Source organism: Dendrobium catenatum, unplaced genomic scaffold (genome assembly GCF_001605985.2).
Source record: "Dendrobium catenatum unplaced genomic scaffold, ASM160598v2 fragScaff_scaffold_157, whole genome shotgun sequence".
NCBI lineage: Eukaryota > Viridiplantae > Streptophyta > Magnoliopsida > Asparagales > Orchidaceae > Dendrobium > Dendrobium catenatum.
Genome location: NW_021318619.1, coordinates 1779613 through 1804505, shown reverse-complemented (window position 1 = coordinate 1804505; position 24893 = coordinate 1779613). Strand labels below are relative to the sequence as shown.

At 33.8% G+C, this 24893-nt stretch overlaps 2 protein-coding genes across 2 annotated transcripts; one reads left to right on the top strand and one right to left on the bottom strand.

Annotated features, from left to right (window-relative positions):
* The first annotated feature begins 6346 nt into the window (after positions 1–6346).
* On the top strand, positions 6347–9337 carry LOC110114542. The gene is made up of 5 exons (XM_020847458.2): positions 6347–6432; positions 6508–7874; positions 7967–8380; positions 8481–8707; positions 8964–9337. Exons 1-5 carry the CDS (start codon positions 6347–6349, stop codon positions 9213–9215), a joined length of 2346 nt encoding a protein of 781 aa, XP_020703117.1. The 3' UTR covers positions 9216–9337.
* Positions 9338–15187: 5850 nt separating this feature from the next.
* On the bottom strand, positions 15188–18032 carry LOC110114553 (protein FEZ-like). Its single transcript, XM_020847472.2, has 3 exons — positions 17570–18032; positions 16433–16737; positions 15188–16108 (listed from the first exon to the last, which is right to left on the bottom strand). Exons 1-3 carry the CDS (start codon positions 17748–17750, stop codon positions 15398–15400), a joined length of 1197 nt encoding a protein of 398 aa, XP_020703131.1. The 5' UTR covers positions 17751–18032; the 3' UTR covers positions 15188–15397.
* Between the last annotated feature and the right edge of the window lie 6861 nt (positions 18033–24893).

Here is a 24893-nt window from a genome sequence, read left to right as displayed (position 1 = left end):
ATGCAAAATAAAGAGATCGAGAAGTGAAGAGAGACAATGTGAGATTGTAAGAAGACATTTGTATAATTTCTTCCAAAATTTCATAATACATTTCTTGATGTAATATGGCTCTCTGAATTTTTCCTAGTTTTGATTTTTTTTTTCTTTTGCGTTAAATTCTGATATTTGTTTTCACTATTTTCATTTCTTTTTAAAGTTGTGTGATTTATTTCTATTTGAATTTGCTTCGGGTTACCATTCTCTCCCTGCTACCCTAAACAATGCCAAAATTTATCTACCATATGAGACAATTTGCATTATTATATATTGGACCTCAGTCCATTGTTAGATATTAGAAGAGTAATTAGAGGATACAAGAGAATAGGCAGAGACTTAACTAAAACAGAAATTTTATATTTTTACTCATTTTAAAATTAAAGTCATTTAAATATTTGATGAGATGAACTAATTAAAACTTTTTTGAACAAAAAACTTCTGTAATGATGATTTAGTTTCACAATAAATATAAATACTTAGAAAAAGTATTGCAATATTTTTTTTTTAATTATTCTAATTTATGCATTTCACAGAATGGTTAATAATGAGCTAAGGCTCTTCGGGATCATGACGAAAATTCTGAAAAAAAAAATATATTTTATATTAAGGGGATAAATTTTTCATACTTCATATAATTATAAAAGAGATAAGATATTTACTATGAGAGAATTATATTACGAGTCTTATTTGATAAAAAATGAGAGTAAATTATTTCAAATATAAGGGTTTTAAAAATTTTTGTCTTTGATTTAAAGAAAAAAGAATATGGAGTAAAATTTTTCTGGATTCAAAAGCTTGATCGTTTTCCGCCAAATTCTAAAAATACGTCGCAAGGTGAGTACGCTATCGTCATTGACAGCCACCTATCGACTGCAAACTATTGTTGGTTGCATTACCCATCGTCGCTAGTTACGGTCATCACTTGTCAGCCATAACTATTGTTGTTCGCTAGTTGTTTGCCCGTCACCAACCACCAGGAATCCATCACTGCACTCTAGCCCCAACCGGCGATTCACGGCCACTACTTTCGCTATCATCCTCCAATGGCCTCCACCTACATTACCATTAGCTGCCACCCCTTCCAATGCAAGCACCAACCACTATAATCATTGGCTTTATATTACATTCATTTTACTTCAAATCAAACAAAGAAATGATTATTTGCATTTATTTTATACTGATCCAAATAACGTCAAATATTTTAATTCAAAAATATTGTATTTTTTATATTGAATTGCATTTTATTTTGTAGTACTTTTTCAATAACACAAACTACTACTACATTAAAAAATGGAGCACAGACCATAACTTGCAAAATACTACAATATCTAATTAAATGAGGTATTCATAAATAAAAATTATTCAGCACTTTATTTTAGAAATTAAGGTTTCGTTTGGGACGGTTTTTTATTGTTCTTAAAGTAGCTTTCTAGTATAAAAATTAAAATTTTTGTACTAAAAAGTTGCTTTAAGAAGCAGTAAGAAAGTCATCAAGGTTTCGTTTGGAAAACTTTTTTTGCTGTCTTCTAAAATAGTTTCTTAGTATAAAATTTTTTTGAATTATAATTTTATGTACTATAAAATTGTTTCAGAAAGCAGTAAAAAAGTTATCCCAAATGAAGTCTTATTTCTTACTGCTTCTTAAAATGACTTTTCAGTAAAAAAATTAACACAAACGAAGCCCAAGAGCGGAGATGCTTTCAACCAAATAGAAATGTCATAAAATTATTACAAAAAAAACACTTTAAATTACTTATAAAATTAACTATTGTTAATTATGATATTTAATTTCAAACAATGCTTGGGGTTGGTTGAGACTCTAAAGATATTTTTTATTTTAAAGAGGTTGTCATAAGTTAGTCAATGATGACTATTAATTCACTTGTATATGTCGTTGTGAAAATTAATTGTAAATATTATAACTTAAAATAAACTTTATAAAATAATGATCCAAGTAATGTGACTTCATTAGAATAGCGAATGCACACCAGAATTCACATATTTTCAAAGAATAACTAATGCACGCAACATAATTACAATATATGAGATGATGATGATAATGATATGCATAGCATAAAAAATAATGTTTTTGAAAATTAGTCAAAATAGGGAAATTTTACCCAAGGACTTATGATTGATCATATATATATTTTTTTAATTTATTGACTGAAAAAAAATACAAAAAATATTTATAATAAGCAAGGCCCTAATCATGAAAAGATATTCATTCCTAGAGTATGCTTAGATTATTGACATCTTCAATTATCAAAATGTGAATTAATTATACTGAATATTTAATTTAAGCACTATTTGAATATTATTCTTCTTTTTTTTAAATAAAAAAGGAATTTTATTCAATCAATAAAAGGAGGATACAAGCAAGTCCAATAAGGGACCAAGCTAAAATACAATTCAATAATCAACAAAGAAGTGACATTAAAAAGAGCATGAAGCAAATGCCAACCGAGCTTAGTCATTGGCAAAAAGCATTCTGCAATCACCAAGAAGCTAAGCAAGGACCATCCAAAGGAGGAAGCAAGCAACAACCCACAAAACAAAGGCCTCCAAAAGCACCACCAGTAGTTGCCAACAAACCACAGCCATCTTAGAGGGGAATAGAAAGTCGCCACATCATTGCCTCGGCCACGAAGAATCAATCACCACCAAACAGAAAAACGGACCAATCCAAGTAGAGTCCAACAGATGAAAGACGGCCCAATCCAAAAAGGAAATCATTTCTTTTTTGGATTTACGTCATCGTCAACGCTTACTACTTTTTTTTAGAACCACCATCATCATCAAATTGAATAATACTTAATCAAAATTATCTTGCGAATCCAAATCATTTTCAATAATTTCCTCCCCACCATATGAAGAATTGTAATTATCTAATCAGTCACCATGCATCACCTCATAATCCCTCGATTTACCAATAAGATGAGCAAACAAAGCATCCCTGGACATAAAAAATATAGGCACCTCAATAAGTGGCGTAACGACATTATTGTCCACAGGATCAAAACCATCAGAAGAATAAACACTTAAATGAGCGGGAGTATCTAAAGCATTACCAACCTCACCAATATCAACATGCACAAGTCCACCCACAGGATCACTACCCATTGGGCCAACCAAAGTCTCCAAAACCCTAGAAAAATCATTAATCACCTCCATATTTGCCTTACAAAGCTCCAATTTTGGCTCTTTCATATGTCCAAATCAGTGGGTGAATGAATCAACTCGCAAATTCCCTCACCACCAGCACAAACCAGATTCATACAAGCAAAGGAAGCATTGGATCCATCATTGAGATCTACCAAATCAGTTAAAAAAGGTGAAGATTATTATAGTTGCTTAAACATATTAAGGACGAATTAGGGTCATTTTGAGACAGTTTTTTCATTGTTTTATTTTGCAAACAACAACCACAATTTCATTTGGCTACTGCTTCTTGTTGTTTTTCACTGCTATTGAAATTTTTTTGAGATTGAAAGTTGTTTTTTGAAAAAGAGTAGCTAAACTAATTTCCTCACATCAACTCCCCAAACAATTTTATAAAATGCTGCATATGTTTCAAACAAACCCTTAGTCTTAGTGTTTTAGCATTATCCATAGAGTTACTATTCTCTTGAAGGGTCAATAGACTCCACTAAAAAGGTGAGAAATATTTAAGTTGAATATTATCAAATGATCAACTAAATACAGATTAAATATACACTAAATGAGGGGTCATTTTTTAATTTACAAATATGATATGCGTGTAAATAGATGCTTAATATTTGAATACCATAATATACTATCATTTTGTTCATATAATTTGTTATGAACTTTATAATTTGATCATAAATTATTGAAAATTTGATCTAATAATTGTAACCGTTATTGTAATATTTTTATTATATTGCGCCGACTAATATGATTAATTTTATTAAATAAAATTTAAATTTATTAGCCGAGTCTTTCATGCTGAATTGTTATCAGTATCTTTCAGGCTCTGAACTAATTTAATACAGGATTAAGGAAATTAATTAACGTAATTATGGACATATATGATAGTGATTTATCCGTCTTTTTGTAATCCCTCGAGTTATTGCCAATGGCTGTTATTTTCAATTTGTAGGCATATTTTGTCATAGATCCACTCTTGACTTGAAAGATAGTACTAAAATCTATGAATATGCCAATATAGCAGGCAAAGCAATTAATATTTTACTTATATTATTTTTTTGCATGGTTTTATTCATGCAAATATTTACACAATTTTTATATAAATTTACTAAAAGAAAATCATTGAGAGAGAGAGAGAGAGAGCTTTCAGTCCATTGGTGATGAACCTTCAGTTGGCCAACTAAAGACCAATGTGACTGAGCAACTTATTAAAAAGTAATTTTGTTATTCATCAAACAAGCAATCAAAATCTAGGCTTGTTATTCCACCAATAGATTGGCAAATCTGAGACTGGCTCTTTATAATTTTGATCCCACTCCCTGAGATCCTTTGAACCCTATTTTAACTCAAAAGCAACCCATTTAATTTTATTTTTCTTTAAAATTTTTTCTTGTTATTTTTTATCGATTAAGCTAGACTATATAGTTTACAAATTATAAATTTTTTTAATCAAAATGGGTTATTAGGTTAGGTTCAGATTACCCGAGTTGCAAACAGATTGAGTTCAGATTGATTGAAGTGATCAGATCATATTCATTTCGAGTTAGACTCGGTCCCGAACTCTATTTGCTAGGCCATATTGACGCTCTTACCAATAAAGTGTTAATAGCTTCTCCCTCCTTCCTCTTCTTCTGTCTCTTCCTCCCATCTCCCAGTTGCTTCTTGCTATGGATTTTACGCAACCATTGATTGCTCCCACTTTTATGGAGAAGTATAAAGCGGTTTCTATGAAGTATTATGTGCGAATTAATAAGGAGTTTGATACCCATTAACTTTAAAAATAAAATGTTAATGAATCTTGACTTTAATATGCAGTACTAACCTTAAAATTATAACTAAAACATCTCCAAGATGATTAACAAAATTAAAACTCCACATCTAACAATTAGTTGTTGAGCTACAAAAGTCTCAAACATAGCAGTTGGGTTGATGTAATTTGGAAAGAAGAAACATTAAAGAACAATTAAATATAATTAACTAGTAAGGTTGTTAAGCTCCTCATTTATTAAAAAAATTGAGTACAAGTTTAATGATTTTGAAAATCAATATCTCTTTGCACACAAATAGGCTAAACTACATGTCCTGTTGTACAAATTGGCCAATTTTTAATATATGATAAACAGACGATTTCTTAATATTTGTATTTATTTATTGATTTGATGCTATCATACATTTATATTATTTGCAAACATTATATACAATCATAGATGATATCGACCGTTTGAACACAACAATCATTGCTCAAACTGTCAATAAGATATTGGAGCGAATAAATAAATTTTAGTGTACACGGAATCATTTATTTAATTAGTTAAATATCATTCATTTGATACTTAGGCTTTTTGGGATAACTTTTTTCATAACATAATCATAATTTCTGTTTGGTCACTATTTTTTCATTGCTTTCAAGAAATTATTTTGCTATGAAACTATTTTCTATAGCAGCTTTCAAAAAAGTTATTTTCTCTACAACAGCTTTAAAAAAACTTTTACAAAGATTTCAGCCATCCCAAACGGATCTTTAATTAGAACTCATGAATTCAATTATGTGTAAGAATAAGCATATTTATACTTAAATTATTAACAATAAATAAAAAATTAATTAGACTAAATTAAAACTCTATGATGATCTACTTGAACTCTTCAAGAAAAATGAATTAATAAGCAACTACGAGCAAAAACTTAAAACTTGATTTATATTCAAACTGACTTTAACTCAATAAATAAATAAATTTGAACAACCATATCAGTAACCACAAGACACTTGCAACTAAGAAGTAGACTTCTCAACAGGAAAATCCCTTGATTTGCTACCAAATCATTAACTGTCTTGAGAGTTCAAGCATTCAATCTTTATCCCTTCAACCAAGACAATTAGGTAACATTTCAACCTCTATAAGCCAGTACTTCTCACCATCAGTTCCTCTGATTTCTTCACACTCAATCAAGATTATCTTCTTTTCTTTTCGCTACTGCATAGGTGAGATGTCTTCTTCCTCCCTTTGCTGCAACATGTGGCTGAGTAAGAGAAGAATTGCTTATTGAGCCATCCTTCCATGCTTGTTTCAGAAGAGAAGAGTGGTTGGGGTGAGGTCATTGAGAAAAAAAAAAGGTTTTTGATTGAATTAATATGTGAAGAAAGATGTCGATTTTCATCAGTTCTTGCCTGCTCTTCGTTGCCAATTCCCTGATGTTCCTCTTCAGATTTATTGCCTTGCATGTTATCAGGTGAAGGCTGCATTTTTTTAATTTTCTGTATTTCTACCGTTTTAACCATAACTCTGTTTATCCTTCGTTTTGTAGAAAAACTTTCAACGTGTCAGAATTGGCTGAATCGAATTATGTTAATAAGGATGAGGAGAAAGGTAGAAGCTTCAGTTTTAAGTTTCAGTATCAGATTTGTAATGATAATAAGGATACTCCAGTCAAACTAACGGAGGAAAATGAGTTTTCAGTGATATCTACGGATATTTTAAAATATCAAGTTTGCTCTGAGAAAGATTTTAGAGGCACCATGGGAGAGCCAAAGACAATGAACTTTCAAGTTCATGAATCCTTCATGGAGTTAGAAGAATATAATAACTTCGATGGAGACGAGAGTATTAGATTTTTGGCTGCAGAAGATTTTCAGAAGCCATCCATGGAGGCCATGGCTAAAGAGAAGGCTGATGATGACCAAGTTTTGAGTGTTTTGAACATGATGCAATTAAAGAAACAATTCTCTGAGGTGGAAAAGTTCAATTCTGTTTGTTCTGAGGTCAGTTCAGTTAGTTTCTCAGATTTTGATTCTGATTCTGAACCATCAAGTGATTGCTACTCTGTGAGAGATCACATCAATGATTCTGATTGGGGTAGCTCTTTTTCAGATGGTTATTTTGGTGATAGTGAACATGATTCAGAAATCAGGGAAGCTTCAGTAAATAGTAGAAATAAACTTGCAGAAGGAAAACTTGAATTTTTCTTGGAAAGATCTGAAGGGGAAGAAGCAAATGACGATGACAGCCATGCTGAGAAAAAGAAGCACGTTTCTAATGCTGAGAACAACAACAACAGGGAAACTTATTCGAATGAAACTACTTTAAAAGTAAAAATACAATCAAGTAAAAGAGAAACCAGAAAAAGACAACTAAAACTTGAAGAAGAATCCAAAAATAAAGTTTCTTTTGTTGAGATTGGCGGTGCAAGATTAGATTTTTCTGGAGAAGCTGACTCAGAACCAAGGCCTAAAGCTTTGGACAGAGACGAAGAGGGGAAGAATGAAGATGATAGCTCAAAAAATGATTCAAGCAATTCAGTATATGTTTCTTATGAACGACAACAAACAATAGATAATACTGATAATGAACAGAAAAAGCCAGAACTAGAAGAGGAAAAATCCAAAGTAACCTTCACTTTAGATTTGGATGAAGATGAGTTTGATGAAATATGGGAGCACCAAGATCTTATTATGCAACTTAAAATGGAGCTTAAGAAAGTTAGAGCTGTAGGTCTTCCTACCATCTTGGAAGAATCAGAAAGTCCAAGTGTTATTGAGGATTCAAAATCAACTAAGCTTGATGAGAAGTTATCTCGTGAAGACCCAATGGATGAGCTCCACAATATGTACAAGTGCTATAAGGAGGGGATGAGAAAGTTTGACATTTTGAATTATCAGAAAATGTATGCTACTGGTAAGCTTTGTTCATTCTCTTCCTTCTGTCTTCAACCATCTACCTATCTCCAATTTCTTTTATATCATTGCCTTATAATAAATTCATTGCAGGCTTTCTTCAACTGAGAGATCCTCTTGAATTAAATATAACTCGGAAGTCTATGTTCTCAGCATTCATGTCTCATCTATCCCAAAGCTTCTTGCCTTTTAGCAAAAAGAAATCAAACTGTGATCCATCTGAGAAGTACATTAAGGAGCTGCGATGCGATCTAGAAACAGTTTATGTTGGACAGATCTGCCTCTCCTGGGAATTTCTTAGGTGGCAGAGTGAAAAGTTTCATAAGCTGACAGATTCTGATTTATTTATAAGCCATCGGTATAATAATGTTGCAGCAGAATTCCAACAATTTACTGTTACATTACAAAGATTTGTAGAGAATGAAATATTTCAAGGACCAAGGCTTGCAAATTATGTCAAACAGCGATGCATTCTTCGAAATCTTCTGCAGTTACCAGTCATCAAAGGTGAACTAAACATATATGTTCTAGTTGAATTTGTATGGCATTAATATGTTTAACATTTTGATAAATCGTGTTAACAATAAAAAGGAATTTGATGTTGCAGAAGACTTCTTGAAGGAGAAAATGGAGAAGGGAACAGAAGAAGATGGGATCACTAGAGAAATGCTAGAGGATATTATGGAAGAAGCAATGAGAATTTTTTGGGAATTTGTTAAGGCCGAGAAGTATGAAACCCCAAGATTCATGAAGGGTTTAGTTGAGAATCATGTGGAACTTGAAGATCCATCAGACTATGAGTTCTTCGTTGATATACAAGCAAGTTTGCAGAAGGTGAATCTATGGTCTTATTCCAAAATGATATAATGTTTCGTTTATAACATATATCTTGATTATGCAAAAATTTCATAAATTGATATTTATTTAAATAGGTCTAGAGATTTTCTTATGAAATTTTTAAGAATTCCATGTTTTTTAATAGCTTTTAACAATTCCTATAAGGTAGTTTGAATAATTAGCAAGATTTTAATGAAAGAGTATCATTGCATTCCTCGTGTATCTATTAGTTTCATTTTTGTTTGACTTGCAGAAGGAGAAGAAATTGAAGAACCTTCTGAAGGAAGGTAATTGCATGGTTAAGATGTTGAAAAGGAAACAAGAAGGTAGATCAAGCCATGACCTCTTCTTCACTCAAATAGACTTGAAGATAGTTTCAAGAGTCTTAAGAATGTCAAGAATAACAAGTGATCAGTTAATTTGGTGTCAGAAGAAGTTGAGCAAGATTATTTTTTCAGGGAAAAAAATTCATAGGGAGCCCTCATTCTTACTATTCCCTTGTTAGTTGCTAGGAGAAAATTGATGTCTTCTTTTCTTGTTTGCTCTTTTTTTTTTCACTTCCTGTCAACTTTTCTTGTGTATATTGAAGAAATACACTCCAGTTCAGTTTTACGGAATAAGGATTAATTCTACCCAGATTAATTTCATTCAAGTGCAGCAAAGTTGAAATTATTTCTTTAGTCGAGCACAGACTTCCTGCAAAGTACCCAAAATTTTGTGCGGTGAATGTGAAGATCCTGATTAAAACTTTTTAGCCAACTAAAACAGTCTTTATTTTCATTTTTCTCAATGCTGAAGTTCATGGATCATACAAAAATCCAAAAAAATAAAAAATTAACAACTGTTGCTCTGTTAAATCATCTAAAGACAAGATCATAAAAACTACTTGATTCTTCTCAGAGCTCGCTTGTGATGTAGGTAATTCCTGCAAAGATGAGAAGAAGAAGAAGCAAGCAACAATAGAACAGTAACTGGAATTCTGGATTGTAATATGAATAAGAAATGATGTTTTCAACTACAGGTTTTCTGCATATAATCCTCCTATCACCTATACTTTAAAAGGGACTAAACTGTAAAAAGGTATAAGAAGTACTATATAACTAAATATGGAAATCACGATAGTGGAGCACATTCTATCTAACAGAAATAAGTGTTAGTATTAGGTAAGAAGACTGATATATCCTCAAAAAATTATCTTGATCGAGCACGAATCTCGAGGCAAAATCAAGCCGGAAACTTCAAAAATTAAATTTGGGATCACCTAAACTCCGATTTCAGCGAACTTATAGTCAAACTGAGCGTCTAGGAAATACAAACCCAACGACACCCAATTCAATTCAATCAGAGCCCAAATGAGTCCAAATCAAGGATCCGATGCGCTGTTGGAAAGTTTGAACCACAATTTGAGTTACCAAACAATTTCCAAATATGACGTAGAGCGACCCGACGAGATGAATCCAACGAGCCTAAGATTGCCGAATTCCGACATCATTAAGACCTTCAAATGTCTGACGAACGGTACATGATCAAGGGATATCGGCCGTCCATCCAACCACTCCCTATTTACCCCTGATATCTCACATATTTACAAGCCATGACACTCCAAAATATCTATAAATAGACAATTCATTTCTCATGAGAGGGGACTCAAGCAAGAAGAAGAGAAGAATAAGAAAAGGATAGAAGGGAATAACTCCTTGACCACCGCCAGAGTTCTGCCCGACGACGGAATTATGCCGAACTTCCGAGCAACACCGGAGTTCTGCCCAACGCTGAATCCTGCCTGACTTCCGAACAACGCCGGAGTTCTGTTCGACGCTCAAGTGACGCTAGAGTTTTTCCCGACACCAGAATTCTGCCTAACTTTTGAACGACGCTGGAATTCTGTCCGACCTCCGAAGGACGACAAAATTCTGCCTGATCTTCAAGTGATGCCGAAACTCTGCTTGATGTTGTAACTGATTTTTAATCCTGAAGAGATTCATTGTAATCTGATTGTACTAAATTTTAAGGAAGAGTCGACCTCTTATATTTCAAGCAAAACACTAGTGGAACTTTTTCAACTGGGCGTGGCCCCGTGATTTTTCCCCTTTCAGGATTTTCACGTAAAAATCTTAGTGTTTCTATTTCTCATATGTTTGTGTGCTAGATATCCGTGCAATGCTGAGACGGAAGTTTTTTAACTCTATCGTCACGTATATTCTAGTCTGCAACAAAGATGTTTCTCAAGCCATCTCTAAATAACGACACTCTGCATCATATGACCCCACATGAAGAGAATATGGGCTAGTTTTTTCAAACTGAAGTGAACTGTCATCTGGTGGCACATAGGTGTATATATATTAGCAACATTGAAAGTGTGGGAATTGTTAATGATGCGGACATCCGACAATGAACACTTATCTGAGGAAGAGACGAAGATCAACGACCGAGATCATTACACTTTTTTCTTAATTTAATAATTGTAATTTTTTGTTTTATTTATGCTTTTTCCGTTTTTACTCTCTCTTGAGGGAGTTGTCCTTTGTAAGCCCTAGGGGCATGTTTGTCTTTCTTGAATTTCTTTTATTTTGATGCCTATATATAGAGGCACTTGCTATTGTATTGATATGATGGATTATTCATAAAAAAATATTCTGCACTCTTGTTCTTTTTATAAAAAACTTTTGTGAGATCCCTATGTGAGGGAAGAGTAATATCCACTAGTCATAGGCTGTGTCTGGGCTCGTGGTTTGAAGTCTCTAGGTGAGGGCAGTGCAACACCCATCAGCCGCAGAATGTGTTCGAGCTCATGATTTATCTTTCTTTCCATACACTTCCTTTCTCCTTCTATAATTTCCCTTCTTCTTTCTTCTAGCTGCCGCTCCACCCCTCTTCTCCCCTAAGTAATTTTCCCTCACCCTTCCAAAAGCCGCCGACCACCTCCCCTATTCCCTCCACCTAGAAGCCGGCCCAATTAAGACCCCACTTCCCCTTCTTCAACCACCACCAACCCCTTCCTCCTTCCCCCTTGAACCGCCGGCTTTCATAACCCCTCCATCACCCCAACTGAGAACCCTACCCCCACTCCCAAGCCTAACCGGCCACCCCCTTCCTTCATTGGCTCCACAAATTTAGTCTTGCATTCAAAGCCCTTCCTATTTTAGCCCTCTTAATTTGGCAACGAATTCAAATTAAAAAAAAAAAAATTCAAATCAAATTGAATTTAAAATTTTTTCCTAAGTAAGAATTCCTATTTTAGGTAAGTAAGTCTTTCCTATCATAGCCCCCTCAATTTAGTAACAAATTTGAATTCAAAATTCACACAATTTTGAATTTGAATTTGTTTCCTAAATAAGAATCCCTATTTTATAAAACTTATTTAAATTATATCTAATTAAATTTCTAATTTCTAATTGAATTTAATTTAAATTAATTTTCTCAATTAGTAAATCTCTTTTAGGAAACCCCCCAAATCTCTCAAATCTGAAATTAAAATCAGATTTAATTTCCTACTCACATTTATTACGTGCGTCCACATATATTGTATGTGGACACTTCTCCTCCCTCCCCATATGACCGGCCCCCTCTCTCCCCTTCTCTCTAATTAATGCCCCTCTATTAAAGCTTTCAATCAACCCCAATCAGCCCCTATTAGCACATCCCCCTTATTCCCCATTAAGGATTATTTGAATTTCAAACAATTCCTTCCCTCCTTTTAGGAAATCTAAAATTAAATTCATATTTCTTAATTTCTTCCCCCTCCTCTATCTTGGCCGCCCCCCTTTATTCTCTTCCCTTCTCTATTTTAATTAAATCCTTCACAAAATTGGCACTCTATTTAAGGGATTAATTAAGTAACCCATTCCTTCTATTTTCCAATTAATTTGAAATTTCAAATTCACATGACCCCCCTCCCGTCCTACATCAGTTAAACTCAGCTAGTAGATCAACAACATAAGCATTGTTGTTGATCTTCTTACTAATAGGAAAAGGACCAAATTTTTTCTTGCCGAGTTTTGAATATGCTCCAGCAGGGACCGGAGGTGCACCTTGGATAAACGAACAAAGACCAAATCACCATGATTGAAAATTTTCTCTCGTTTGTGTGCGTCCGCAATTATTGTGTACTAAGTATTAGGTGATTGCAGCTTCAACCATATGTGCAGTGATTTGAATAGACGGCCGATGTTGAATCCCTTAATAATGGGCCATTTATTGAGCATTTGAATGTCTTAATGATATCAGAATTTGGCGATCTTGGGCTTGTTGGATTCTTCTTGTTTAGCCGCTCGATTCAACTATAAGCACGCCATATTTAGAAACTATTTGGTAATCTAAATTATAGTTTGAACCCTCCAAATGTGCTTCGGGTCTTTGATTTGGACTCATTTGAGCTTGGATTGAGTTGGACTTGGTGTTGTTGGGCTGGTATTTCCGAGACGTTCAATTCGACTATAAGTTTGCTGAAATTGAAGTTCATATGGTCTCCAATTTAATTTTTGAAGTTTTCAACTTGATTTATTGCCTAGAGATTCGTGCCCGACCAAGATAATTTTTCGATGATATATCAATTTCCCCCTATTTTCGGACGTCGAAATTAAACAAGGAAGCAAGAAGAGAGGAGAAGAAGAAAAGATAAGAAAGAAGAGAAGGAAGAGACTCCTCAACCACCACGGACTTTCACCCGACAACCGATCGATGCCGGAATTAAGTAAGGAAGAAGAAGATAAGAGAATGAAGAAGAGAAGGAAGAAAATGAAGAGAAGGAAGAGACTCCTCCTCGACCACTGCCGAACTTTCACCGGACTGACAACTGACGCTGGAATTCTGCTCAACTGTTGACTGGTGCCGGAATTCTGCTCGACAGCCGATTGACGCCATAATTCTGCCCGACTATCAATTGAAGCCAGATTTCCGCCCGACCACCAGAACGTCGCCGAATTTCCTATCTCCATTTGCAACTAAAATCAACTCCCGGGAGTTGATTATTGTAATCTGATCGTCCTCAATTTCAAGGACAAGTCACTCACTTGTAATCTAAGTAAACACTAGGGGAATTCTTTCAACTGGGTGTGGCCCCGTGGTTTTTCCCTTTTTCAGGGTTTCCACGTAAAAAATACGGTGTTCCTTTTTTATTCTGTTTGTGTGTTGGATATCCGTACAAAACTAAGACGTAAAATTTTCTAACTCTATCCCTGCGTATCTTCTAGCCCGCAACAAGACTCTATCCCTTTCCTAACATATGTTAAATATATCCAAGTATTTTGTCAGTTCATTAGGGATGTTATGCTGGCCAAGAAAATTATTGCCAATATTTTTTATTTTAAACAAGTGGCCTACATCTTTATCAAAGTTCAGAATCACCTAACTTTTTTTCATTTATATAACAAGTTATAGCTAATAGAAATATATGCTCCCCTTAAAAGATGGAGTGTTGACGCACTAAGTAGTTTAACTATTTTGGAAGATACGTTTATGTCACGTTAACAGGGACATCAATCTCGTCTATTTACTAATTTTCTTTGTAATCTTTTGAAGATAAACGAAATTATCCTCTCAATAGTATTATTTGTGATCTTAACAGAATAATCATTTCAAAAGTGATAGACACTGATGCTAATCCACTTAAATCCGTGTAATAAACGCGAGGTTCTATAAAATTTTCCTGTAAAATATTTTGCTTGGATGCTAAATCCAATTTGGCGAATGGCGACAAAGATATCACTAAATAATGGTCATGTGATAAGAAAGGGAGAGCTGGAAGACCTTTAAGATTTTGTGCTGCAGAAGAATAGAAATAGCACCATGCTTGAAAAGATTTCTCAGCATCCCCTTTGCTTGGTGTTTTTGATTTATCAGCTTTTAAGGATTGATTTGTCAGCCTTTAGGTTTATGAGATTTGCAGTAGGAGAGGTTTAGGCTTCGTTTGGATGGCTTTTTTATTGCTTCTTTAAATAGTTTTTTAGTACAAATTTTTGTATTGAAAATAACTTTAAGAAGCAACAAAAAAAAGGTCCCAAACGAAATCTTACAGGCACTTAATTTGCTTAGCCTTCATGTCTACTTGGCTGAAAGATTGATCGATGAAAGCTTTAGATTTTACTGCATAAAAATCACAAAATAATCCTCATACTATCATTTTGCTCCAATTAATTTTTGAACTATACAAAACTGATCCAAAATGATCTCTCATATTATAATTTTGATATAAAATTAATCTCAATTTAATCTTCGACTATATTATTAAAATTAATCCCACTTTATTCTCAAAAGGACTATTTAGATCAAATTTGTATATTAAAGAGGCTATTTTGAAGCAACATGCTGCTGATCATATATGAATAGTTAGGAGACTATTTTGAAATTCAAGAAGTGCTCTGATATTTAAGATGTAATGAATATCTTTAGAAGCATCTAATCTCATAGATCGATAATAAAGGTACATACAAACAAACATCTATACTCATAGATTGATGAGAGATAGTATCAATATTGAAAACATCTATGAAAATTAAAGTACTGATAATCAAAACAAACATAAATATTACCTTCACAATCTGTTAGCTTTGCTGTTAGCAGGCTTTACAGTAAGTATATACATCAATTTATAGTCGTTTTTCTCACACATGCAATATAATAATCCATGCTAACAGTAATGCTAACAGACCAAGGTGACCAAAAGAAAACTTCAAACAGAAACACGTTTCAAGTATAACACTTGTTGGTAGAATAACCGGTTGACATCTCGCTGGGACAGATTGCAGAATCCCATAGAAGATTCAGCTTCCAGTCATCAGAAGCACTTGCGAGGTTGAAGGGAAAATTCATGGTTCTCAAATTTCCCCACTGATTATTGCCACCTATGATGCTACTCAGAGTCTTTTTAGCAATCATATCTTCTTCATCAGTTCCCAAGTTCCCATTTGCCTCCAATGGAAATGTAACGGTGAATCCATTTGACTGATTTGGCTGTTCAAAGTCTATACACGGAGAAGAAGATTTCTCCATATCCTGAAGTATTGTAGGGGATAAGTTGAGAAGCATGGAGGCCATATCTACTGATGGCTTGATAGGCATTGATGTTTCAGGCGGCGAGAACATGAAACTTGAGGGCATTTCAGATGGCTTGCAGCTGCTCAAGTTTATGGACTTAAAGTTAGTGAAATCCATGGAAGGATAAGTCACTGCACTGCTATGATATTCTAAGCCACTGTTACAACCAAACTGGATTGCTGAACCAACTTCTGTGGTGCAAGAAGTATTCTCTGATGCAAAGTGTGTAAGATTCATGGCACGGGGAAGAGAGAACTTGTCTAAATCTGTCGGTTCTGGTAATGAAGATACCCAGGAGTGAGAAAGTGCTCTTTGTGCTGAGGTGTTGGCCTTCTTGAAGATCCTGCATATGGCCCATGATTCCTGTTCATGATAAGAAATGGTTATTTTTAATTATGTTTTTTTTCATGGAAAAATCAATTCATTTTCCTACCACAAAGTTGACAAAATAATTGATCCAAATGAAACCAAGGTGAATGAGAAATTATTAGTTTCGGATACCGGACAGAGAGAATCATCCGGATTTCTTTCTGTCTACAGTAAAAGCACAGTCAAAGCACAATCAAAACGTAGTTATTGTAGTAGCTGCGTTTTAACTGTGTTTTGGCTGCGCTTTTATCATAGACAGAAAGAAATCCAGATGATTCTCTCTGTCAGGTAATAATTTTCCCAGAAAAAGAGACTTACGTTGGCAGGAATGAAGTTCTTGTCAAGAGGTCTTTTGGGAACGGAGGGATCACTAAGGGATGGAAGCCTGAACTCGTGCATCATCCAATCAGTTTTCATACCTTTGGCTGCTCTTCCCTTGTAAAAGACTAGAGATTTCTTCAGGCCAATGCATTTTGTTCCTTCAGAGGAGTAGATAGGCCTATCAGTTCCAGTAGCTTTCCAGAATCCAGCTCCTGTGACTCTGTTAGGCCTCGCGCTGTTGCGGTATTTCCTATCCCTCGGGCAGTAGAAATACCATTCCTTCTCTCCAGTTGTTGCCATCTCTGTTCACAAGATAATGCCATAAAAATTAGTCATCTTTATGATTTAAAAATACATGAGTTGTTTCTGTATGAATTTACTATGTTTTATTATCCATAACATATAACCTTTAGGCTTCATTTGGAATGGTTTTTTTTCTGCTTAAAGCAAAAAAAATTTACAAAAAAACTGTTTTAAGAAGCAGGAAGAAAGCCATCTCAAATGAATCCTATGTTTCCTGATATTGCTTTTGCGTTTGTTGGTTTTCGAAGTCTTTTCATATTGTTGCCAGTGAGAGATAAAGGTTATACTTGATTAGGGATGACTTCTAAACTTGTCTGAGGACAAGGAGACACAACTAGTATTACTTTACTAGTTCTCTGACTTAACATGCTAAAACCATGTGTCTGGAAAAGCTATGAAAACTTAAACAAATAAAAAAAAATGAAAATAAAGGAAAATAAATTGCTAAACTTAAAATTTTTGTTTTGCTTTTCACTTGCGAAAGTGAGAACACCATAAATTATTAGGAGAAGATGAAAAAGATAAGGAAGGTATCAACTCTCCACACCTAATAATTTTTCGTAAGAAAACTTCATAAGCTTCGTTTGGGATGGCTTTTTTAGTGCTTCTTACAGCAACTTTTTAGTACAAAAGTTTTAATTTTTATACTAAAAAACTGTTTTAAAAAGCAGGAAAAAAACCGTTCCAAACAAAACCTTAGCAAGTTTGTTAAGGTGACGGTGTTCTAACAAAGAAAATAATGATTTCAAATGAAAGAACTTTTTCTCTTCTTCTTCATCTTTAAAAACTAATTCATCTAATAATATTAATTGATTATGAGTGATGCCTTACTTGGGAGGTCCCAGGGGTCATATTTGTAGATATCAAGTTGCTTGATGAGCTCAATAGAAAGAGGCCTTTGCTGTATCTTTCTCCTCAGATAGAAGCCTACCAACTCTTCATCTGTTGGATGGAACCGGAATCCCGGCAACATAATCTCATCAACCTTATCCATATCATTCTTCTCCTCCATAGCTTCTAAAAACTATGAACTCCTCCGAAGGAACAATCAAAACAAGTTATAAATTCTTCTTTGAAGCCTAAGTGATCTTACACTGATAGAACCGATGGAACAGATCATGGACTATAAAAATCCCAAAACTAGATATGATATGACCATGCAGAAAATCAACTATGTTGTAAGAAAGACTCTCAATCTAATGAAAAGGAAGAGTACTATTCTGTGATTGATTCAGGAAACCATTTTAGTTAAAAAATGGTTTCACTTGTACTCTATCTGAATGCTCTACCACTGCTCCTTATAAGCAAGAGGCCAAGGTGCCAAGGCAGAATAATTTATTTGATGAAAGGGGTCTTGTGAATATTTTAATAAGAAGAGATTGATCTCAAAAAGTCTACACGTTCAGCTTCATATTGGGATTAGCACATCATTTTCATTTCACATATTATAATGTTCAAACCATGGAACAATTTTGAATGCAACCAAATTTGAGGACAGCTTTGAGGTAGGCCCTTACCTTTTTTTTTAACCACTCCTAACACTATCTAATAAACTAAATGTCTGTATATTCAATCCCAAGAGTCTGCAAATTCTTCTGATATTCTTTTTCCTTTGATTTATACATAATATAATTATACCCAAAAAATATATATTGAAGCTTATATGCAGATGAGCATATTCATCTTAAGCTTCGTACCATACAATTTTCTTGTTGTTTTCTAAAGCAGCTTTCAAGTACAAAATTTTTTTGAAAGCAATGAAAAAATAACAGCCAAAAGGTGTCTCAAATGAGATTAATTATTTTGTGTGGACGCTGAATGTCATCCGGAGACCAACCAGAATGCACCACGTCACCCCTTCGCTCGTTACTGCAGCTCGGTATTGCTGATTGGTTTTTGGACGGCGTTCTGCGTCCAGCCTCCACATAGATAATTTCTCCTCAAATTAAGCCTTATTTAATAATTATTGCCATGCTTTGAAAGATCTTTTATTTGATTTTTACCGTTTAGGTATTTTGATGATGAGAATGAGTTTTTTACAATAAGATCTTTTAAAGCATCATAGCTCGAAAAAAAAATATTTTTTTATTTTATTTTAGATAAAAAAAAATTTATAATACTCACAACATTTTTTAAAAATATTAATCTTCTCACAATAATTTCATAATCAATTTTGCAAAAAATGGTGGATCCTTTGAGACTTGTTCTTCAATGAAGTCAATAACAGTCAGCAAATTCTTTTTCACACACAGAGCTAACAAAGATCATATTAACTGCAAAGACAAATCTACCCTTGAATTTGGGCTTCTTCATTCCTTTGTACCTAATTAATTGATGAGGTGAGGCGTAATTTTGCATGGAGATAGTATCTGGACATGTCATGGCTAAAGTCATTATTGCCGTGTAAAATACTTCTCAGTGAATAAAGAAGCTTCTTGATAATAATAATAATACAGCAAGTCAATGTTGACAGCTCTTGGACTTATTATACAATCATGTTTTAGGCGTCTGGGTCGTGTTCTTTAATGAGTGTGGATTTATACTGAAACCTACGTACCTGTTTCTCAATCATTCTCCAAACTTCTGCTTCGTGAATGAATTAAATAAGGAGGCCTATAACTGGTAATTTACGTCACAATTTAGCTTAATTATTTTTTTTTACTTTTGGTATAATGACACTGCATGATTAAAGAAGCTGGCTGACTCTGATAGTAATTTATGTGATATTTATAGCTGCATAGAAAGGGGAATTAAGTTAGAAAGAAATAGGAGAATAAGATTGAGGATCTTGAAAGTAGAATTCATACAAGTCTTTCAAATATGTTTCTTATTCAGGAAGAGTTCATGTTCGGCTCAATTGGTAATTAAACAACTCAAATGGGGGGAAAAACATTAGAGAGTAGTTAAGCATGATACGTCACCAAAAATCAGCTTGATAAAGCATTAATCTTGAGACATATTTGAATAGGAAACTTCGAAATTAAAGTTGGGACTAATCGAGCTTTGATCTTAGCAAACTTATAATCAAACTGAACGTCTCGACAAAGTGAATCCAATGACATGAAAATCGGTCTAATTAGAGTCCAAATGGGCTCAAATCAAGGGACTAATGCGTACTTGAAAACTTCAAAGCATTAATTGAGTAATCAAATGATCTCTAAATATTACATGCATGCTTATAGTCGAATCGAGCTGCTTGATGAGACAAAACCAACGAGCCCAAGATCACTTAATTCTAAAGGCACTTAAGTGCTTGATGAAAGCTTTATGTTGCAGGGAATCTATATGGACCATTTAATGGAGCACTTCTAATTTGACCTACATTTTCTCCATATTTATGAAGCATGCTATTTTAAAAAACTTATAAATAGACCATCATTCTTCACATAAGAGGGAGGGGAGGACGAAAGATAGAGAGAACTAGAAAAAACTCTCTTACATTTTCGAGTTATCGTTGTTGACGACCACCATTAGCTATTACCGCTGAAAATCACCATCACCATTGAGGATTAACATACGAAATCTCTACCATCTCTAAAGCATTAACAAAATTTGACCCTATTGTTGGGTATACTTGTCCGCCTGTGGGCATCAACTTTCTAAAATCCCTATTGAGAAAATTAAGCCTTGTTGTTGGGTATAGCATGTCCTTCTGCGAACACTTAATCTTTGCACTCTTTCTCTTCTTCAACAATGAAGAAAGGGGGATCTTTGTATCATTTACAATATAGTGAATTTTGCAACAGGCCAGCCCCCATGAATTTTTTTCATTTTTGCATTTTCTACACAAAAAATTCTGTGGTACTACCACTTTATTTGTTCTTGTTGAATCTTTGTACAACGCTAAGACATAAAATATACATTATACCAACCAAATTTTATAGCACACAACAGTTTGACGTCATATGCGATAAACATTCCCAACATACTTTTTTCAATGGCTAACAATCAATCTCTCAATCATGAACAAAAAAATATGGGTGATTAAGTCCTCTCAAGCCTCAATTTAGATAATCGTATGTATAGGATGGAGAAAGTTCAAAGTCAAATCTTTTAATTATTAGAGGAGGCTGGATAACAGAGGGCACCATCATGATATGATGGAGTTTTTCCTCCACAATACCAACAATAATTTAGAGATAACATCAATCACGGAGCACCATCATCCCTACAAGCTTATCAAGATATCTTTGATATAATTGGTTCAACACAACCTCCCCACATTAGTTGGCCAAACCATAATACTCAACTTGTTATGGAGGGTTTAGATCAATATCATCTTATTGATACCCCTCAAGATGGTATAAGAAATATACTACAAAGCTTTACTCATATGGAATTCCTTTTGAGGGAGTGGAATCAATTTAATCATCCATGCAGCTTGCAATAGTCCTCACCCTTAACAAATGAAATTCTCAGACATCTTATTCTAGTGGGATTCAAGTTACTTGCAATTGAACCATATGATGGATTGATCTTTTGATCCTACAAACATATTGATCATTTTAGGACCATCATGCATATCCTACAGGCTTCTAATGCACTTCTTTGTTAGGTCTTCCCTACTACTCTCAAGGGTCAAGCTCGTACTTGGTTCTATTCACTCTCAAAAAACATTATCTACACTTTTACGCACATTGTCAGACATTTTGTTGAATAAATTATTGCTAATCAAAGAATTATCAAAGACTCCTCACATCTTTCTAGGATTCATTAAAATGAGGGAAAACATTAAAATAGTACTTCATAAGATTTTCTTCTAAAGTTCATAAAATTATAGAAGTAGATCTTGAGTTATTACGAGGTATTTTTTTGGGAGGCCTTCGATCTAGACCATTCTACTCATCATTGATGAGAGGGACTATTCACTCATATAATGATCTGATTCATCAAGTGGAAGTTCAAATAATAATAAATGAGTCCATTAATGCTCATCAAAAGTAAAATAAGTGGAAGTTCAAATAATGATAAATGAGGCCATTAATGTTCATCAAAAGTAATATGAGCAATCCTCTAAATAAAAAAAATTCACAAGAATTTGATCAACCTATATAATGAAGAAGGCAGGAGAAGTCAAAAAATGAATTTCATCAAATTCATTAAAGATCACCTGACTACACTCTTTTAAATACGTTAAGGGCTAATATTCTAATAAAGATTCAAACTTTTGAACATCTCAAGTGGCCAAAGCCCCTAAGAAATCCAACAAGCAGAGATTGGACTCAATATTATAACTTTCATCAATCAAAGGGACATTCAACTGAAAAATGCTTTCAATTGAAGGATGAGATTGAACATCTGATTTGTTAAGGATATTTAGGTCATTATTTATAATAACAATTGGTAGATCATCAGCCTAAGAATAGAGGAGATCAAAAGAACCGTGACAATGAAATTATTGGCATTATTGATTAATATTACCCTAATGTTTAAAATTCTTTAAAGGATCTAAACTCTTTAGAATTTTTAAATTATTTATCTTTCAAAGTTTTATTAATGAAGTTTTATATAAATACTATTATATATAATAATAACCCTAGGAAGGCGCATCTATGAGGTAGCCTCGAAGAAAGCTAATAGTGGACAAAGTCCTCACTAGAAAGACTCTATGAGGGTAGGTGATAGATAAAGTCTCCACTCATAACCCAAGAAAGGTATACTCATGAGGTAGCCTCTTGAAGGAAAACTAGTAGTATATAAGGTTCTCATTAGAAAGTCTCCATAAGAACAAGTGGTTGACAAGATCACCACTCATTCAAAGACCTTCTAAGATAAAAGCCTCAAAAGATTCAAGATTATCCAAAAATCTCAGAAAGCATACACCTCAAAAGATATATGTACACCAAAAACTTTAGAAGGATAAAAGCCTCAAAAGGTATATGTACATAAAAAATCTTAGAATGATAAAAGCCATAAAAGGTACTGGAACATAAAAATATCATAATGTTAAAAGCTTAAGCAGATATACATTTTTTTAATTCTCTAAAATCTTCAGATGACTAAAAGTTGTATAAGGAATAAAATTCTATAAACTAGCTGCTCTAAATAGGGGGAAATATATCAAAGTATATCTCAAAAATATATAAATAACTTAATTTCTCTTTGGTGGCAAATTTACAAATATTCTTACAAGAAGATAGAACATTCATTACTTCAAATAAACATCAAGCTCATAAAAATTAATATCTCAAATTCATACAGAATGTTATTTGATTTACATGATTATACATCAGATTTAAGTATATATTCTTTATCATCTAAAAAGTTGAATTGTAGGAAGTGAAGTGCTCTCATCAACACCATCTCGTACACTATAATGAATTTTGATTGAGGAGCATGTTCCTAATTGGACCCTTTTAGGGCAATGATCAACACATCATTCGATAAATAAATCTTCTTTCAAATCATCGCTAGACCATCAAACTTTCACTAAATTGGCATCATGACTGTGATGCTAGATTATTGCGATCGACATAGTATTTGATCCCTTCCATCAAGTTGTCCACTACTTGCCCCTATCAGTATGCATGCTTATTATCTCTAACAAAGTGTAGCCCGACCACCATCACCATCAGCTCTTGCTATGTTGTGAGATCTCCTTGGACCATCATTTTGCATAGGAGGCGATTGATGATTTTTTAACATGAGGGGAGAATGATCACCCATCAGGATATCTTCTATTCAAAAGAGGGGAGTTGGAGCTTGATAGGGGATATCAACTATCAAAGAGAGTGTAATGTCTAATATAAGATGAAGTATGGGAGAGAAGGAGAAAAAATACAAGAGCTACTCCTACGTACACAAAGAGGGGCACTAGAGCGTGCTAGATAATACAACCTATCCAAGATAGTGGAATGCCTCTAATATAAGAAGTATGGGAGAGAATGAGAAGAAATATAAGAGCTACTCCTGCACAAAGAGGAGTATTGGAGCGTGATGGGGGATATTGTCTATCCATGACAATGCAATACATCTAATATAAGAAGAAGTAGAGAATATAATGAGGAGAAATGGAAAAGATTATTAAAGATGAGAAGTTGTACAAATTCCTTCTACCATGAAGGGGTATTTATAATTGAAGGGGGGAGGAGAAGAGTTTCATGAATTTAAATGAAAGAATTATGAAGATTTATGGAAAAAAGTTGCATGAATTTATGAAGGGAAGTTACATGGCTTAAAAATCTCTCTCTCACAAAAAAAAAAAACTCTCTCTTTAAAAAATATTAAAGAGAGTGAAACATTAAATGGTGCCCCCATTATGGCTCCAAAATGATATGTGGGCAGCAGCACATGGGCATCAGTACGACAGTATGGACAATAGCGCAACAAAGTTGGTAGGTCCAGCAAGTGGCTGGTCATCTGGCCGGCCCAACTTGCCCAAAGCCATTTTAGCCTGATTTTGGGCCAGAACAGGCCTATTCCAAAAATTTTTAGGGCTTCAGGACCATTTTTTGACTTTTTAAACTCAAATTTTTTTTTTTTTTGCAATTTTAGAGCGCAATAGAGTCTACACAATTATTTTTCAAAATTTAAAATATTTTAGTGTAAAATTCTTTAATATTTTATATCCAATCGAAGCACCAATTTCCTAAAAAGCTTAAATTATAGTTAAGAATATTTTTCTCAGTTCACATCCCTAATGGGAGATCCACGTTGACATCTATACATCGGTCATGCCTCGTAATTATCCAAAAACTATAACTTTATGTTACAACATTTTGGAAAGGTTAGGTATATATTTTTAGACTTCACGAGCTCTGACATCCAAAAATAGGGGACAAATGATACGTCACCAAAATCACTTTGATCAAGCATAAATTTCGAGGCATATTTGAACTAAAAACTTTTAAAATTAAATTTGGGTCCATTCAAACTCTGATCATAGCAAACTTATAGTCAAACTGAATGTCTCAAAAAGATGAAAACAATGACGTGAAAATCGTTCTAATCCGAGTTCAAATGGGCTTGAATCTAGGGACTAAATCATACTTGAAAGATTTAAAGCATTAATTGAGTAATTAAATGATCTCCAAATACTACATACTTATAGGCAAATCGAGCATCTTAATAAGATGAATCCAACGAGCCCAAGATCACTTAATTATGACATCATTAAGGCATCTAAATGGTTAATAAAAGCAATATGATTAAATGA